A 19,272-nucleotide genomic window follows, 5' to 3' on the forward strand; every position below is an offset into this window, starting at 1 on the left:
ATGAACGATACATTGACAGTTGCATGCATGTTATGTACATAGAGAGGCTTTGTGGTCTGACCGTCTGAGGTCATTTTGGTCCAGGGTGTTGAGGAGATAAACGACGTTGATACGTTCACGCATGCTTCAGCCATTGAAGACCTGAAACACAAGCAGCACGCAAAATGACAAAGTGATTTGTCCTCGCCTCGACGCCTTGGTTCCTGGCTAATAATACTATTCCTCTCTAGACCTTTCGAGATGGTGGAAATCTGGCCCTCAGATTGAACAAAGTTTGAACGTTTCCTGATTGGTCCACGGGGGAGTGTCCGAAGTCCGAACCGCCGGGCCTCTGGGCCGTAGAAAGGGCCAAGTGTGCCTTGCGTGGAGACTTTTGGTCGCTGCTGGACCCGAAAAGCCAGCCCTATGAAAAAGTCTACGAGCAGGTTACTGAGTTACTCCGTATACATATCTAGGTTACAATTTTTTTTCTTCATAGTTAGTTATTTCCAAAACATGACGGTTTTTTTAGTACGTGCCAAGAACACGGTTGATCACCCTCGATTCTCAAAGCTTGGAAAATCCGAAAAGCTTGCATGACTCACGCAAAGCCCGATAACCTAGGTACATCACTACAGTATTACTTGAATTCTGGTGTCGTCCGAACCCTGTCGTTTCTTGTGGATTTGATATCCACTAGCTAGCTTTGAAATCGAGTTTCGGACAGCCTTCTATGACTTTTAAAGCAGCTCGTTATCGATTTAATCAATTGCCCACATAGGGAGTAAACCATCTCATCATGACTCGTGTCTGCTTACTGGTAGTCGCCGACTTGCCGGATACTCCGTAGGTTATCGGGCAAAATCTATCCGAAGCACGCGGTTAAAATTTCCAGCGAGCGGCTAATTCTGACATGGCATACTGTAACAATACGGTAGGTAACTAATTATCACGAGTCCGTACGAGTTACGGAGTCCGAAGTAGTAACGAGTTACAAATACCTCCTCCGTATATACATGGTACTTAGCATAGGTCATCGCGGTTTCTAGAAAATTACCCTTTCTGTCCCTCTGCAGCCAGCCAAGACCTCGGGGTTCCGACTTTCCGTCATTCACCCCAACTCCAGGTGAGCGTGAGCCCTAACCTAACCTAAACCTTGGTTTGGTTTCGTAGGGCAGTGATGAAACGTCAGTCTCATATTACAAGCCGATCATCGATCGGATGATGACCAGGGCGCACATTGTCTATTAATTAATTGCGACGTACTGGATCCGGAGGATGCAGGATGAAGTGTGATGAATCGGATGATGAAAGTAAGTACCTAATCAATTAGTTAGGGTTGACAGGAACGCTTGCTGAACTTTACCAAATGGCCCTCATAAAAGCTATCGTTCAATGGAATGAGCAAGCCTACGCCCTACGGACTCATCCCCCGTACTCTGTACTGGACAACTGGCTGGTTCATGTTTAGAAATACTTACAATCCTTGTTAAACCATCCCACAAACTTTGCACTTCCCACTGGTCAAGTTTTGACCACCATACAGTGACGGATTACTAGACGTACCGCCAATTAAAGACCGAAAGACCAAAGTGTACCGCAGTCCAGAATTACAATAGCAAAGACTCTGATCGGGATTTTGGAGCCTGCGGTCTTGACAACTCGCAAGTTATACTTTCGTCTTTCGATCTTCAATTGCAAGTACGCCTCTAGTCCTGTGCCGCTGTAAGCCTGGACGGAGAGATTTCAATCCAACCTACAGAGGAAAACCGAACCAAGAAAGCTTCGTGCGCCGCGCTCCGGAGGCTTTTTGTTTATGCAACCTTTCTATTTGTACTGTCCATCTCGCATTTCGCCTTGGTTGATTCTCAGGATGCTGGTCGTAGACGACATAGCTGCGAGTGTCATTTGTGCTTAGTCCTATATCAAATACTTAGTGCTGCTTAAAAGCTACTGGCACACTCACAAGTTGAATGCCATGTGAATGTCATCCTTCCGGTCATCGGCACGAGCCTCGTTTCAGGCACCGGTTTTCCTCTGTATGAAAAGGTTATTCATTGCTAGATTATTGTCTCATCCGGAGACAAGGTGGGAAACTGACGAGATTGTTGGATCCTTTGACCGAACGCCGCAGGGTGTGAAACTTCTCCACGTGGATACTCACGAAGCCAGCGTCCTTGAACCACTGCTCCAGCTTGAGGCCTGGAACGGGCCTCGTAGCCAGCCTTCTCAAACGAGCCGATGACCTAGTCGTACAAGTACCTTCCCAGCTCTGAAATTCAACCCAGCAGCCGGGCTTGACTGATCTGTTTTTCGTAGAAAGTCAAGAGAGAAAACAAAGAAAGGTTTCGTTAGAATCTTGATCAGCCTTTCAAAGTCCCTGATCGAGTTCACCGGGAATCGCGCGTGAATAATATCAAATGGGTCATTCATATGCCCATTCCGACTCGTTATCGTCCACCATGAACATTATGTTTGGGGGGACCCTCTCAGAACCCGTCAGTCAAGCGACTTTACTACGATCTTTTAGGCCAGTCGAACAGAGCTGGACCGGGCTCAAGTCACAACCGATCACCTTGAACAAACAGACCCAGCCTCAGCAGTCTGTCCGCCTGGGATCGCTTCCCATATCAAACTTTACCACCGCCTGGGGTTGCTTGTCCGCTACAATGGGTCAGCATCCGTATCCTGTGTCGGCAAAACCCAGCAAAACACGCTTACGAAAATCAGTGGGCCAGATACCAGTCCCGTCGTCAGGTCAATCGCCTGCTGTGGATTTTTGATCGGCGCCAGGTAAATTTTCCGGTGCAACAGCTGGAGACACATCTCGTGCAACATGTCCAGGCGGTCGTTTTCTCCGATTCATCGTTAAGAGCAGGTACGATAGAAAATATCGATCAGTTTACAAATCTCGGGTGGTCAGGCAAGGAGAGGTCAGCTTCTACATCCATTGGGAATTTATGATCGTGACGGCCGTTCTTATGGCGATAATCGACTGGTATGTCGAAGAACATGCTTGAGCATGACGCTTTAAGGATCCGGGCCTACATGGCGTCACATCACGCAAAATTCGGGTTGCCATAAGAGGCGTCGTTCTTGTTCTGAGCGACTAAGTAAGCAATGCGCTCTGATGTACGGTCAAGAAGGGATATCATGTCGAGGTGTCCACTTCAACGTTGGCCGAGGCATGATGGTGGTGGTGGTTGTCTGTTCCTGAGCGAACGGCTTCGTCATGGTGGAATTGTTCTCCGTTGAAGTCCAAGAGGATTGGTGGCTGACTGATCACACCCTAAAAGTACATACATGTGGATTGTGTCTATCTGCAGGACCATTTCGAACGGTACCCAAGAGCTGGCCACAACAGTCGACAGGTTCGAGTTTCTCCGTGGCTAGAGGTCGGCGCCCTGGCTCAGTATAATGTATGCAAAAGTGGAAAAGCATCATGGTTTGAGTTCTCCGACCGCGTTGCTGCGTCTTTGCCAAGATGGCAACAGAGGCGGCCGCCTTTGCGGCACCTACTGATACTGTATTGGTGTCTTTTCTAAAACCGAAAAACCAGGGGGATAGCATTACACCTAGTACTCAGTACCTATTGTTTACGCGATAGGGGGCTGAACGGATAGCCGAGGAACTTGCCATGGTATGGTGGCGTGACAAACCTATGTAGGAGGTAAGAAGAGTTTCAAGTGCACAGATCAAACCATGATCCGAGTCCTCTGATGTTGAGAGAGCGCAAGCTTAGGGTTAGGGTACTGTATTTGGAGTCAATGCCAGGATCATCTGAGCTCAAGTGTCGGAACCAACCGGAGTCTGGACCATCGATCCGTATGTAATTTGAGACTGGAGGAAAACATGGCCAAGAGAATTTTTACAAGACTTCTATATTGAGTGACGACTTGCATTGCTCTTTGAAAGTCCACCACAAGCTGCATTTAATCGACACGGACTGATGGAGGCACATTAAGAATGCCGATATCTGATGATCGATACGATGCAGTACATACATCTGCGAGCACGAGCGCGGACGAGTGTTTACTTCGAGAAATATATATTCGCAATTGGAAGCTACTGCCGAAATCGACAGCGACGGTTCAGAGTACCCTGCTTTACAAACCTACCGTAAGTACCTACGCCTAGGGAGTAGAATTGGACGCAACTACGCACACTAGTTTGATACGCTTCGAGACCTCGACAGTCATTCCACGCTAAGTACATGTACGATTCAATACGAGCACTATTGGTGTTTATCTGAGCTTTGCCCATCCTATTCTACGTGAAACCTCTCATTGCTGCATGGGTTGGTGGTGTAGGACCTAATCCGTAGGCCGTCGTACGGAGCATATAACTGGGATATTCGTAGCCCGTCTCTCGTTCGAATCGCTTCCGCACTCTAGAAGTAGGGGTACAGATTCTTCAGTTGCTTGAGCCTGCAACCTGATGACCACTGAATGAGTACCTTGATAGTCACTCGAACTGAGACTTGTGAGTTACAACTGCTCGGAGTTATGGTACGTAACTACGGAGTAGGTTACCGTAAAATGTCCGAGTACTGTACGGAGTACGAAATACTGTAGTGGGTGGCTTCGTGCATAATTTCTGACAACCCCGCATTTGGATCATAACGAATCCGTGGAACCGTATTACGGGTAATGCCGTAGTTACCCAACTTCTCCCGTACGGAGTACTCGTACAGTACGGAGTACGGATAATTTTAGCCTAGTAAGGTTAGCCATTCCAGCCTTCATCGATTCATCCAATGATATCACACCGGCTACCATACATGTTTTCTTACGATTGGCTAGAAGGAGTAGACGACGTACTCGTACGGTGTCTATCGCTAAACGAGTGATATGACTTTCGGAAGACTTGGACGAGGTCGTGAATTCAGGACTTGGAAAACTGAAAGAATCAAGCAGCCACTGCTTTCAACTCTAGCAGTCGGAAAACAACTACCCGCGCATTGAACAAGAACTCTGACACTCATCATAATTCAGCGATCTTTCGGGAATGGAACAGAGTCCTGATTCGGCTACATTTTGCCCTTGACATGCTCTGTGCAGTTGAGTTCCTGATGACCATGGAATGACTGGATCGTCGCCAGACGAACATCATTCGTGCACAACCGAATGGTCGTATTGGACTGCTTCCATGGACATAAAGTACCAGAATCTCGGTGAAATCGTCATGTCCCCAGTGGCTATGCTACTCTGCCGTTGAGGTGCGATTGTTCAGGATAGTGCTCATTGAAGATTCATTTGATTAACCGACAAGCTTCATGAGGTGCCTTGGAACAGGTACGTATTCCATTCGACATTTGAATTCATTTCGTCCGAATCTATGTCAAGAGCGCCGAGACAGAGCATCGCTCTGCCGGACTTAGCGAGGTTGATGGGCTGGGCCCAGTCGGCGGTGTCTGATTGATTGCTTGAAAGCCGTGACACACGTGAACATGGCCGGGGATATCAGCTGGCTCCGGACTGGGCCCGGGCGTTGGCGGCGACTCGGGAGACGTTCTGTGAAGGAAGGCCGCCTCGAGATCGCGTGGTGACACGAAATCGGCGTCCTGCGCGTAATCTGCGGCGATCTTGGCCCAGAAGGCATCTCGATGCAACGCATACAGCCTGTGGAGGCGCGCGTGATCAATACGAGGCTTCGTCGAACCATTGTCTGCTGCGATCTTGGGAAGGAGAGACACCAGCCCCCGCTGTGGTGCCCGGGCCCGAGCCCGATCGCCACCCCGTGTTTCTTTCCGCTCTGTCAGTTCTGGGCTGGATGGAGGAGAATGGATCGGCAGCGATCCCGAAACCATTGGCTCGTTCGATGATGTGGATGATATCGATTCGGTGCGTCGTCGTCGGCCGCCGCCAGACAACATCTGATGGTAGTGGAGACGGCAGGCCAGCTCGGTCTTCTTCAGATGCGCCGCGATGTGCTTGTATGGCATTTTATGTTCGCGAGTGCGGATCAAGTAATCTTCCTTTTGAAAAGTCAGATCTGATCTTGTTCCCTTGCGTCTGAGCAGCTTTACCTCTTCTTCTGTCCATGTCCTACTTCCCGAAGACGTTCGACGATGATGCTTGAGCACTCGATTGGGCCGTTCCCGTGGTGAGCGTGTTAGACATGTCGCTGGATCCTGACCCAGCGCATTGCTTTGATGCATGGTGGGAGACATTGCGAACGACGAAAGCACCGATGAAAAGAAAGAGGAATTAAATTGACTATTATTACTATTGCGAGAAGGTATGGATATTTGCCAATGACCAGCAATTGGCAGGAGAAAGGATGCACCGGGCAATCAACTGGAAGGATCGGGGCGACTCTGCCAGCAGAGCTCGTAGACTAGGGTAATGGGAAGAGAAAAGGTTCAAGACCAACACATTCTTGTGCTTCTGACGAGGATATTTATTCTGTTGGGATCTTGAAGCGTTTCAAGAGCTTGCTCGAGGATTCTCGCATTTGAGACCGAGACTGCTTGATCCGCGGGGAAGAGCCCGTGGTTCACGATGCTATGATGGTTTCAACATCATGATTGACAGCATGCTGGAACTTTGTCGTTGGAACAGTTTTGACTTGCTTGCCTTGCATGAACTGGAGGGTCCTCACTTTGCCCCAAGCAGAAGGGCGGCGGGCCACTCTGAGCTCCATGCATAATAAAGATAGCCCGATCGAGTTAAGCGCCAGGATTACTCCAAACAGAGAGGGTAACAGTTGTTCCTCGGTGAGTGATGGCGATGCACAAGTCGATCCATCGCGACAAATATATGTCAAGGGCTCATCGGGGAATTCACTACTATCAAACGATATGGCCGAGTCTCGAAGGGTCGGAAGCGAAGACGAAACGTTGAAACTCTGGTGTTTCAATCCGAATAAGTACAATCGAGTCTTGCAAAACCGTTGATGCGATGATTGAATGATAGAGCGCTTGGTGGACGATGGAAAAGATGAGATCAAAGACTCCAAGAGTAGACTTCAGTATCTGTACAATGACACAATTCTCTGGAGATGCATACAGTAATAGTATGTAGTTCGAACTGTGTGAAGTCTAATCTTGTCGAATCAATTGCATCCCACAAAACTCAGCCCTCTCCTACTTGGCCTCAAGAGAATAACAGTTGAGTAGGCCTAGTTAAGGTGCAAAGTACATTGGAACTCCAAGGAGGAGTACTTGTGACTTTCTACTGTTGCTCAGTCGCTGAGTAAATTCAAGTATATGCGACTTTTAAAATGTCTTGCTGGTCTGCAACTGAGGGAACAGTCCTTCGTATTCGGGTCACATTAGCACGGTTTCTTCACAATAGCCATCATCGGACTAAACTTGTCGTCACATTTGCTCCTTGGGAGTTTGTCTTCATCTGATTGGATCTCGAGTTGGCCATCCTTACAAAGGGTGGACGGTCTGACGAATTCTTTGACCAAGAACCGAAGAGCTTGACCTTTTTCCGGTTGACTTGGTACTACTTAGTACTTACTGATATGCCCTGATGCTTGACGATGGCCGCGGATTCCACTGTGCAAAACCTTGGCTCGACTTGTTGGACAATTCAAGTGAGGAGAAAGTGCAGAAACAACCAGAGGGAATCATTTATTGGCTCTATGGGAGACTAAATCCTGGATGTTTGTTTTTTTTTTTTTTTTTTTTTTTTTTTTTTTTTTTTTATTTTTTATTTTTTATTTTTTACTCGGCGGTTCGGCTTGGAACCAAAACTATCGCTAGTTCCCGCTGATTGACAGAAGGTCTTCTTTTCCCCCCCCGCTTTCGTTCCAAGCGCTAACTCTACTACTACCCCCTTTGCCCTTTTGTTGACAACAACGAGACGATACATCTATTGCATTCTCTTTGGCGTGTTGATCGCGCTCTCTATTCATCCCGTCTCTCCTCTCCTGCAAGTCAGTTGTCTTGGAATATACCACGCTGCAACAGGGAAATTAGAACACGCCAGAAACATGTCTGGCCGGCTTTGACTGACCAAACATTCTGCCACGCTTTGTCCACTCGAGTCCACCTCGGGCGGCCCCCAGAAAACACATCTGAACAGGCGATACGCGACATCCACCACCTGCTAGTGACCTATTCTCTTCGCGTGTGGGCTCTGACAATCCGTATCCTTCACCATCATCTGTGTAACGCGCGTCCATACGCAGCCCTCGATCTTATCCATCATCCATCACAGAGGACGGTGACGGTACATTGATCTCCCTAAACAGTCACTGTATATCTATAGCCTTGTGTATGTACCGATGAATGTGCAGAGTCCGACTACAACATCTCGATTGCCATCATGTCGTGAGTGCCTCCTTTGACCCCTTCGATGGCCCGACCGGTGCGAGGGTGTTTCCCCCACCACTTCAGCCCGAGCAGCATGGATTCGGCGTCCTGGCGCCGATGATCTTCATGTGCGGCGTAGCCGACAACACATCGGCGGGCTTGTTGGAATCCCACCGCTGATCGTTTCCCCAGGTCATCCTCTGGCTCTAAACGCTCCAGGACAACGGGCGCAGGTAGTCAGCCCGCCCGCTCTGTAAGCTCTCAGCAGCCTGCTGCGGATCCATCCGCAGACCCTAGTTCTTCGCCCACGGCTTCTGCAACAAATGTGACCACCACAACAACCTCCACGATAACAACTACCCAACAGCAATCCTCGCAGCCGGCAAACCCACGCAAGCGACGGGCCTCACCAGCACCTGCCGCTGCAGAAGAAAATCCATCGGCCCCTGCCACAGCTGCTGAGCCGACTCCGACAGAAGGAACTGCTGCCGCACCGGCGGCCGGAGCTACAACGACCGCTCCACCCAAGAAAAAAGGTCGAACTAACACACCATGGACCGCGGAAGAAGAGCAGCGGCTGAAAGCGATGCGTGATGCCGGCAAAAGCTGGAGTGAAATTGCCAAGGTTCGTGCCGGCGTCCCCGTCGTCGATCCGTCCGTTGGTGCTAACACGTCATCCGCTGCAGAGTTTCCCTACTCGAACGGAGGGAAGCGTGAAAAAACATTGGTACAAGGTAAGTACTTCTACCTGTTCGGATCGTATGTTTCGGTGTTGACAGTGCATAGGACATGCACTACGCCGAGTTTGCCGAAGAAGAAGTGAGTCAAACTCCGTTGCTGGAGAGTTCAATTCCCGTCCTGACTGCGGATAGGCGATTGCACTTAGAGAGGCCATCAAAGAATATGAGGCCAACAAGTGGAAAGTGATCGGACAAAAAGTCGGGAAACCAGCCAAGGTATGTTTTTTTTTTTGGTATCTCAACCGGGAAACGAACACCCCCCTCTCGTACTAATTCCATGTCATCATTAGGCCTGCGAGCAATACGCCAAAGAACACTTCAAAAATTTGTGAATTTGGCGTGCTGAGGAAGTCCATGATATCACTCGATCAGCTCATATGATCGGCGGTTCACGACACTATGAATCGGTTGCCTGTCTTTCAATGTAGGCAGGTACACCACCGTTCTATTTCCATGTCTTCATATCATGGGACGGCGCAGGACTGGAGGGACAAATTTCGGAGGATATGGTACATGTTTGGTTGGAGTTTGCGGGCATTTATTTTTTTTTTCTCCATTTACTGTTTTTTTCTTCCTTCCGCTTATTTCAGCCGAGTTATCTGTTATCGGAGTACTCAGGTCTGGGTTGTCGGTGGAGCAAACCATGAGCATGTTGATTGTGGGATCCAGAGGGAGAAGCTAGCTGCCACTAGCTACAGGTAATTAATGGCATGGTCTGGCTGTATTAACGATGGAATGCTGTAACATGTAGTCCATCACGAAAACGTTGCCATGGTCGTGTCCTTTAAGCTTGCTGACAGCATGACAGCAACGACACAGTCAAGATGTCTCTCCTGCGCTGATTCGAACATCATCGGAGACGCGATAGGTCCGTCGACTCTGATGAGTTGTACTTGCTTCCATTCTGGAATCAATCGCAAATCAGATATATTGGTCCCAGTTCCTGAAGGCATGGCACCGGACCGAGTCCCAAACTGACGGTTCGTGTCGTCGACAGTAAAGACCAGTTGGAGAGTCTACCGTGCCAGGCAAATGTCCTGGATGAGACAATAGTATGGCCAGTTACAGTGCAGGGAGTACTTATTCATACAGAGCACAAAAGACCACTTTGGAGGTTTTCTGGATGAACAATTCATGGAACTGAATGGCGTTGATGATGGGGGTGTGCATGAACTTCGTCTGCAGAAGGAATGCTTATATAAGCGGAGTAGGGGTGCCTTTCCTTATGAGGTAAATTTAGCGTGGAGGCACCTGGTTTGGGAAAGGGCTCGGCCCCTGCAGTGAGTGCAGCTTCACACACCTCCATATCATCGTTTTGTCTGAAAGGATCACGTGATCCGAATCGGAGCCAGATCGGTCCGGGTAGTGCCTCGGCAGCACACTAGCGCGTCTTGGCATCCGCTCCCCCAACCTAACTATTTCAGGGTTTGACTAGCTCCTCTTCTCCTTCAAGCATTGCATGCACAGTGATTCTAGTGATTCTAGTCAGTTCCCTCTCGCTGGCCTCACACCCTACATTTACCCCGGATAATCCAAATCCAGGTCGCGTTCCTCGTGAACTCCAGAGCACCTACAAAACCGTATCTGCTCGGATTCACAACCATCTCTCTCCTGCCCTACGAGACGATGTCAGCTCCATGTCAGACCTGCGAGAAATTTGGTGCTATTTGAAGCAGACTCGCCACTGCCACTCGCGCAACGGAACGCTGTTCGAGAACTCACAAATCTCACCTGGCAACAAAGAGTTGACACCATGGACTCATTCATCTCCCGCGTGCGGAATCTCTACGCGCTTGCCAGGAACAGTCCTGCGCGTCCATCCCATCAGCCAATCCTTTCTTCTGTCCTCAAGGCAATTCCATGGCAATACAATGATTTGCGACGCGTTCAGGACTGGCCCGAACTTTCACTCATTGAAGCTCTCGACTGGATTCTCGAACAAGCTGCAGACCGCAAGGTCCTACCTGATCCTTTCAATAGTGCGGGCGCTGCACATGGGGTTTCTGGTTCTCTTCAACGTCGTGGTCGACTCCGCCCGGATGATGCCAACAAGCGAAACCCTCGGGACAAACCGCGCTTCAAAATCGTGGTCGCAATCGTCTGAAACCTCAATCCCGTTCTCCCATACATCAACGCAAGAGCAAATCGCGGTCGAAATCTCGATCCAAGTCTCGCCCCGGACTACTTCATTGTGACTTCTGCAAGGCAACGGGCAGTCACGTCCAATCGAACTGCCCCATTCTGGAAGAGACTAAACGGGATCCTGGCACTCCAGTGTACCGAGACCCACGCACCGGCCAGCTCACACTGCATCCACCAAATACTCAACATCATTCTCCAGCTCAAGCAAACTTGGTCGCAACGCAACCTCCTCAACAACATTCTACGGTTGATTCTACTCTTCCCACCTCTGGGACAAACTTGAACACCGGTTGGGGCTGTGCCACATTCGGTCATGCCACTCTTTCCGTTCGATCTCCTCATGCGTCGAAGTGGTTGCTCGATTCCGGCGCCACACACCACTTCACTTGTACACGGGATGCTTTCCACACATACACTCCTTTTTCTACACCACATTACCTCACACTCGCTGATGGAAAGAAACTCGTTGCGGAAGGCTCCGGTACGCTTTCACTCGTTTTCTGACGATAAGCAAGTACAACTCACTGCCTGGTACTGCCCTGATCTCACGATGAATCTCGTTTCAGTGGGGGCACTACTGGCAAACAACAGAAATCGAATTCAGTTCCTTTTCAGCGAGGAGACTTGCTTCATCGTCATCGACGGCGTGGCCTTTCCATTTGCGACCAAAAATGATTCCAACTTGTTCGAGCTGGATGCCACTCGTTTCACTACTCCACTTTGGCCACCTCAAGCTGCTTTGGCTGTCACTCGTTCTCTTAGAAATCTTGATCTAATTCAACTCTGGCACTATCGTCTCGGACACGCAAATCATCAACTTGTTGGAAGACTTCTCGGGTTGTCAGTCCCAAAAACTCTTCCGCCTTGCTTCCCTTGTCTCGCGGGCGAATACAAGGGAGAATCAATCGGGCACACGCAGCGACCACGTGCGTCATCGGTCGGCGAGTCCCTACATGCAGACATGCACCCAATCCCCAAGTCACAGTCTGGCAATCGTTGGGCTCTGATAATTGTTGACGAATACACTCGTTACGTCTGGGGGTACTTTACCCCAACCAAGGAAAGTTCGCTCGTTTCTCAATGTCTTTCGCATCTCTTCGCACATCTTGAGACACAATTTGGCGCCAACATCAAGCGCTTCCGGTCTGATCAAGGACGTGAATTTCTTGGTCCTGACGTTGTCAATTTGCTCCACAACCGCGGCATCCGGAACGAATACTCGCCTGCGCAGGATCACAAATACAATGGTATCGCAGAGCGAGTTGCCGCTGATATCAAGAAGAAGGCCCGAGCTCAACTTGCAGCTGCTGGTCTCAGCTCAGAGGAGTTTCTTGTGGCCGAGTCGATCGCTACCGCTATTCACATTCACAATCTTTTGCCCACTGAAGCCAACAAAGGCCTTTTCGGCCCACATGATTACCAGGCCTCTCCCTACTACGCTCTTTTCAGAAAGCCCCCTCGTTACGAGTCTTTGCATCCCTTTGGCTGTGCGGCCTACATCCGTGTTCCCCCCTCGAAGCGAGATAAATGGGGTGCTCCAGCACGCCTAGGTTTGTTCATCGGATACGTTTGGGACTCTGACAAGATCTACAAAGTTATGGATGCCCTTACAAAGCGAATTTCCAGCCGCGCCGAAGTCATTTTTGACGAGACCTACTTTCCAGGTCCTCTGTGGAATCGCCAATCGGCGCCGTATCTGATTCCTGGGTCCCAGCACCCCATGGTCCCTCCTACTATTCCAACTTCCTCTCCATCTGCCTTGCCGCCCAATGTCTCACCCTCTATGCCTGCTACCTCAGCCGCTGTCGCCACTGTTTCATCGACTCAGCAGCCTCTGGGGTCAAGGACAGTGTGTATCAACAGTCAGGACCTAGCAGACCTCGCCTTGAAATTCGAGGCTCGAAGGTCGCGTCCGGCGCTCGGCTGGCCACCGAGCACTGATGGGGGAAGAGGGAGCACGCCGTCCATTCTCGACACTCATGCAATGGTCCTGACAATTCGCGAGGGGGACGCCCCTCCTGACGGCGAACTTTTTCGGGGTTCTTGTTCCTCCTACTGATGACCCCCGCTCCCTACGTGAGTCTTCCAACTCCCCCGATGCGCCGCGGTGGCTTGCCGCGCTACGGGAAGAGTGGGATAGGCTTGAGGAACTGGAGACTTTTGAGGTCATCTAATCTTCACCCTTCCATCAGAGGACGATTCCCTGCACGTGGATCCTGCGGAAGAAATTCCAAAGCGACGGCACTGTACGGTACAAGGCACGTTTGGTGGTCTGCGGCAACCTTCAAACGGAGGAGACCTACTCAGAAACATTCGCTCCTACTGCTTCATTGAATACCTTCCGGATCTTGGTCGCACTTGGTAACTTTTTCCAGTGGTCGCTCCGTCACTTGGATGTTATGACGGCTTTCCTTCATGGTCATCTTGAGGAGGAGGTGTACATGAGAACTCCACCCGGTTGCGATACCCTTGGCTTTCTCTCTAATATACGCAACCGTGTTCTCAAACTCCGGAAGTCTCTCTACGGTCTTCCTGCACTCGACCGGACATCGCATTCGCTATCTCACGCCTATCCAAGTTCATGAATGGCTCCTGGCCTTAAACACTGGGGTGCTGCCAAGCATCTCCTTCGCTATATCAACGCCACCAAGAACGTCGGAATTGCCTTTGGCCCACGACCCAACACCTTCCCTCATGACCGTTCCACTCTTTTCGGTTCTCTAGACTTTCGCCGTTGCATCGATCTGAGGTTCTACCGGGATAAACTGGCGAAAATGAGAAGAGCACTTGCCGAGGAACCCTTGGCGCAATCCCCTCCGTCGGAGCGAAAGAAAGTACGATTTGACCCGAAGTCACTCCCCAACCTTGATGTCACTTTCATGGGCGCGGAAACTTATAATAGGCACGCGTGCAGCCCGAAGTCTGAGTGCGTCATCGTCACGCTCAATGAGCTCGATCGAACCATCGAAGACGAGCAGCGACTGCGGGTCAAGGGAGCGGACTTGGAAGACGAAGATGTGAAGGCAGTTCAGGAGAGACACATGCTCTTGGATGTTCTGCCAAGGTATACGGAGTTACGCTGTGGGCTCCGGATTCACATCGGCAGTCCAATACTACCAGACTATCCGAACTTACATGCAGGCTGGTGTTGGGCCTAAACTTCCCAGCCAGGAGCTCACCCGCAGCGATGGGTTTGACTACTAACTCATACGAGTGTAACTTTGACTCCAATCCGTCTCAAACAGCACAGTCGAGTCCCGGGGTAGGAACAATCACTCCGCGCTGTCGACTCACCACGCTTCCGACAGCGGTAGAACAAGTCCCATTCAACCTTTGAACAATCAGGTAAGCTCATTCTTCCCAATAATTTAGTCCGTACGTCATTTGAAAGCCTGCATGAGTGGATCATGGTAGCAGTGCGATTGTTTGGGAGGAGGGAAAAGAAGAAAGCACCGTTCGACGGGTCTAATATGTCATGTAATTTGTGCGTCTAGGGCTAACCCTAACGCATCGTAAATCACGTGTCCTTCCCAAGACCCACCGAGATCGCGAGTCCTGGCTCCTTTCCAGTCCAGTGACTCTGTACAGGCAAGCCCTCTTCAAGGAGCGATTTTCGAGCCAAAAAGATGAAAATATGGTTATCCTAGGCCTACGTACAGTTTCATGAAGGGTAGGCACTCTCCTGTACGGCCACTGCAAGAACTGCACGTCAAGCACGTGTCATATATCATACACACGTGACTTGCAAACCCTCTGGGATTGCAGAGTGGCGTGCCAAGATAGGTTACCGTACTGTATTACTCCGTATGTAGTCCGTACGAGTTGTTAGATAAGGTACTATCGGATCAGAGCACGAACGATCCCTCCCAAGGCAAAGTTTGCACGTCTCGGTGAGCCAGAGTCTTGCCAAGAGCAGTGTAGAACAATTTGAACAAATTAAATCTTTGGACCTGTTCCGTGACTCGACCTTGAATTTCGACTTGGATCACAGCGACTGCTCTGCCTTCGTAGATTTTGTTGTCTGAACCCGGTGGTTTTCGGAAAGCTGCACCGATCAGTTGCATTGACAGCACTGACACAACCCTAATGTAAGCGTTTGGCTCTTGTGCTGCAGCACTCACTGATACCTTCTCAGATCAAGGAATTGGTTTGCCCCAAAGTACTTCTCACCCTTGTTGGTTTTCCTGTGTCAATCCCTCCTCGCAGAAGGGAGAAAGAAGGGAAATCGTCGAGCGCAATCATGGACTCGAGTAGCTCGGTTTTATCGCCAGATCAAGGTACTTCTGTCGTATCTAACAGGTAACACCGCTTGCATGGAGACCGGTGTTCGGTATGGAGATGGTGGTGTTGTGCGGCGCAGATCAGATTTGAGGAGCATGTCCATCGTGGCATGGCCTCCCATGCCGATGGCCTCGCCCTCCCCGCTGGTAGACTGCGGCAGCGCACCGGCATCTCCTGCCGATCTGAGATCATACGGTTGAACTTGATCTGGGTAATACCAGCGCAAGAACTCGTGCATGCGGTCGATATTTCCCCCCCCCCCCTTCTCTTCCCTGTGTCCTTCCCTGTTCCATCTCAGCCCCCGTTGATGGAGTGCTTCTTATCGCGGTGGCTGAATGGAATCACTTGGTTGTTTTATCCGCCTTCGATGTGCTAACACGCTGGCTTTTCTACGCATCTCACAGGATGGAACGAAATCAGGAGAATCTGGGCATGATTGAGTCCAATACAAAAGAGCTTACAGGCAACGTTCAATCAAAGACTGCTCTCCATGGTGGCACTGCGGCTCGTGTTGGCCTGGGCGGCCGCCGCGGCCTGGGTGATTACATGCATCGACTTGAGCGCCAACTGATAGAGTACAATATCGAGGCGCGCGGCATCCAGCGAGTCGCGGAAGAGGATCGGCATGCGCTCACATGGGTCTCTTGCCTGCAGGTGTTTTTGTTGTGGCTGTCGGTCAATCTGGCTGCGAACAACATTACCCTGGGGATGCTGGGACCCGGCGTGTACTCCCTGAGCTTCCGGGACGCGGCATTGTGTTCCACGCTGGGTGCGCTCGTGGGATCCACGGCGTCCGCCTGGTCAGCCACGTGGGGGCCTGTGTCGGGAAACAGGACTTTGGTAGGCATCAGAAGGTGGTCGGGAACGTCATTATGTTTCGCTGACCTTTTGACATTGCAGGTCTTTGCTCGGTATGCAATGGGGTGGTGGCCAAGCAAAATCATCGTCCTCTTGAACATTGTTCAGATGATTGGTTACTGCTTGATTGACAGCGTAGTCGGCGGCCAGATCCTTTCTGCAGTATCGCCCGGCTACAGCCTGTCGGTTGCAGTTGGTGAGTAGAACAAACTTGCGCTACACTCAGGAGCTTAATTTTTACGACTTTGTAATAGGTGTCGTGATCATTGCCGTCGTTAGTTGGGCGGTTGCCACCTTCGGGATCAAGTACTTCCACTACTACGAACGGTAAGAATCTGACCTTGAGAAAGTATATCTGGCCCTTGTTGTCTAACCTCGCGTGTTGCATAGATTCGCGTTTCTGCCCCAATTGATCGTGATCTGCGTTCTGTTTGGTGTGTCCGCGAAGCATTATGACTTGACTACTCCGTCAGCGGGAGACACACGCACGGTGATTGGAAACCGGCTCTCGTTCTTCTCGATCTGCTTGAGTTCTGCCATCACGTACAGCCCTCTGGCCGCAGACTTTTTCGTCTACTACCCGCCAAACACGCCCAAAGTCGTCAGCTTTGGCCTCACCGTGGCCGGCCTCTCCCTTTCCTTCACCATTGCATATCTGGCCGGAATCGGGCTTGCCAGCGGCCTCACCACCAACAACAACGCAAATTACCTCGAAGCATGGAACGCAGGCGAAGGCGCTCTGATCGTGGAAGGCTTCCGCCCCGTGGGCGGCTTCGGCAAGTTCTGCTCCGTGGTCGTCGCGCTGGGGCTCATCTCCAACGCCATCGCACCGACATACTCGACGGGCATCGACTTCCAAATCCTTGGGCGCTACGCGGAGAAAGTGCCGCGCATTGTCTGGAACACGGTCGGCGCGATCATCTACGCGGTCTGCGCGCTGGCGGGCCGCAGTCATCTGTCCTACATCTTCACCAACTTCCTCGCGCTGATGGGCTACTGGGTGGCGATCTGGTTCGCCATCCTGCTCGAGGAGTGCTACATCTTCCGTCGGAAGAGTGGGTATAACTGGGCCGCGTGGAACGATCGCTCCAAGCTGCCGCTGGGCATTGCCGCGTTCATCGCTTTTCTCGTCGGATGGGTCGGTGCGGTCCTCTGCATGGCGCAGGTTTGGTATATCGGACCGTTGGCCAAGTTGGTTGGGGATTACGGGGCGGATGTATGTTTTCTCTCTTTTTTTTTTTTTCCCCCCCTTTGACGTCCTTGACTAATTGGGATGATTTCTAGATGGGTAATTACGTTGGTTTCTCATGGACGGCGCTTGTCTATCCTCCCTTGCGTTACTGGGAATTGCGGCGCTTTGGCCGCTGAGATCATACGGCGAACGGATTCGAAGTCGGTACTGATCCGTGTGTAGCCAACGGAGTGGACATGGGATTGGGCTTGGCTAGGAGAGGTAGGCATTAGTGGAAAGTGATGTACTAGCTTGGTTGTAGAGGAACGAGCGAGTTATGTGACTTTGAATGTATGATTATTGGTCCCTAAGAAAAAAACATTAGGATAGTTATTCAAGCAGAGTAACTGCAATCATGGAAAATCCCTCGCCAGACAGCAACTGGCTCATCATCTAGTACTCGTAGTGTGCCATCATTCTGTTCCAATGCCATAGCTGAGACAATCAACATGGGACGAGCATTTCCCCTTCACAAGCTCCATTCAAAAAATCTGCCCTATATACTACATACAATACACATCATCCCCAGTGACAACCGCAACATTGTTGATACTTGACCAAAGGAAATTCTAGAAGAGAGGAACCATTGCTTGCGACTGCCACCGTAGACGCGGTGATCTCATTGATGCATACAACAACTAGCGAACAGTTCTAGGTTTTCGACAGAAGGCGTTTATCGGTACCAATACTCCGGCCGGACGTAATCGGCGAAGGTCTTGGGCTCCTCGTAGCCATGATGATCATCTAATGGATTGCTTCGTCAATGTCTTCCCTCAACTTGAACGTTGGGGAAAAGGGGGGGGGGGGGGGGGGCGGGGGCGGCTTACGGCCATGCTCATCCTTCTCGGGTCCAACGTAGTTGAGCTTGATGACGTTGCCGCACTCGTTGCATCGCTCAATGGGGCGTTTGCGAGAGACCTGATCCGATTTAGTACCCTTGACCCATTTGTCGTTCTCGGGTCCGCATGCTTACGGTCAGCCAGTTCACCGGGTGCGAGTCGGCAGGGTAACCGGTGCAACCCGCATACTGTTCGTCGCCGGCGCTGTTGACAATGATGGGGTTGTCCAGGGTCCCTAACTTCGTAGTGAGTAATCCTTCCCATATCAATGACCGGGGACGCCGTGACAAGCTCCCTACCCTTCCGCGAGGCATCCAGCGGCCGCATGTCGAACGCATCATAGCCCTGCATCTTGCCCAGCAGTTCCAGACGCTCCAAACCGGTCGCCTGTTCGAGATCCGACGGGATGGTGCCGGGCTTGGCGCCGGGCGGGAGCAGGTCGTCCTCAGTCTTGACCTCTGCCAACGGAGACACGAGTCAGCTGCGATATTCTTCACACACGTGGGGCGGGATTGGGCCGATCATATCGAGAATCGAGTGGCTCCGTGAAATTGAAATCGAAAGGGACGCACCTTCGTAGGACACGATCTTGCCGGGCTTGTCGAGCTTGCTCTCAACTGCTTCCCTGGTTAGCCAATCCAGCAAACACACAAGCCAACTTCGCCAATTGAAGCAGCAGGGAGTAGATTGCGTTCGCAGATCAATGGCACGAGGAACGCAGGGAATCGCATGACATACAGCGAGCAACCGACGAAGTGAACGGGCGAGCCTTGGCGAAAGCCCGCACAGGGGCGCGCCTGGCGACGGCGGCAGCGGAACGCTGAAGGAACATTGTTGTATCCGAGTGTCGCAACCTGGGGTGGGTTGGTTGTCTGGACGAGAAAGGGAGAGGAAGCAATTGGGCGGTCGAAGAGGTTTTGCGGTGGTGTTATGTTG

General features: G+C 50.9%; 5 protein-coding genes across 5 annotated transcripts; 3 read left to right on the forward strand and 2 right to left on the reverse strand.

The window, feature by feature from the left end:
• Window positions 1–5,314: 5,314 nt before the first annotated feature.
• VTN31DRAFT_453 (uncharacterized protein) lies at window positions 5,315–6,151 on the reverse strand (the record flags this gene model as incomplete). Its single annotated transcript, XM_069404928.1, has 1 exon — window positions 5,315–6,151. The coding sequence occupies one exon, from the start codon at window positions 6,149–6,151 to the stop codon at window positions 5,315–5,317; it is 837 nt and encodes a 278-aa protein (XP_069263309.1).
• A 2,107-nt stretch (window positions 6,152–8,258) lies between these two features.
• On the forward strand, window positions 8,259–9,317 carry VTN31DRAFT_454 (uncharacterized protein; the record flags this gene model as incomplete). Its single annotated transcript, XM_069404939.1, has 6 exons — window positions 8,259–8,263; window positions 8,438–8,870; window positions 8,932–8,979; window positions 9,032–9,064; window positions 9,118–9,201; window positions 9,276–9,317. The coding sequence occupies 6 exons, from the start codon at window positions 8,259–8,261 to the stop codon at window positions 9,315–9,317; spliced, it is 645 nt and encodes a 214-aa protein (XP_069263310.1).
• A 2,771-nt stretch (window positions 9,318–12,088) lies between these two features.
• Window positions 12,089–13,186, forward strand: VTN31DRAFT_455 (uncharacterized protein; the record flags this gene model as incomplete). Its single annotated transcript, XM_069404950.1, has 1 exon — window positions 12,089–13,186. One exon carries the CDS (start codon window positions 12,089–12,091, stop codon window positions 13,184–13,186), a length of 1,098 nt encoding a protein of 365 aa, XP_069263311.1.
• A 2,654-nt stretch (window positions 13,187–15,840) lies between these two features.
• On the forward strand, window positions 15,841–17,634 carry VTN31DRAFT_456 (uncharacterized protein; the record flags this gene model as incomplete). The annotated part of the gene is made up of 5 exons (XM_069404961.1): window positions 15,841–16,248; window positions 16,309–16,462; window positions 16,521–16,593; window positions 16,657–17,482; window positions 17,551–17,634. The coding sequence occupies 5 exons, from the start codon at window positions 15,841–15,843 to the stop codon at window positions 17,632–17,634; spliced, it is 1,545 nt and encodes a 514-aa protein (XP_069263312.1).
• A 536-nt stretch (window positions 17,635–18,170) lies between these two features.
• On the reverse strand, window positions 18,171–19,168 carry VTN31DRAFT_457 (uncharacterized protein; the record flags this gene model as incomplete). The annotated part of the gene is made up of 6 exons (XM_069404972.1): window positions 18,171–18,241; window positions 18,325–18,415; window positions 18,471–18,571; window positions 18,636–18,794; window positions 18,909–18,953; window positions 19,075–19,168. The coding sequence occupies 6 exons, from the start codon at window positions 19,166–19,168 to the stop codon at window positions 18,171–18,173; spliced, it is 561 nt and encodes a 186-aa protein (XP_069263313.1).
• Window positions 19,169–19,272: the final 104 nt, after the last annotated feature.

Source organism: Thermomyces dupontii (genome assembly GCF_041956625.1).
Source record: "Thermomyces dupontii strain NRRL 2155 unplaced genomic scaffold VTN31scaffold_1, whole genome shotgun sequence".
Classification (NCBI taxonomy): Eukaryota; Fungi; Ascomycota; class Eurotiomycetes; order Eurotiales; family Trichocomaceae; genus Thermomyces; species Thermomyces dupontii.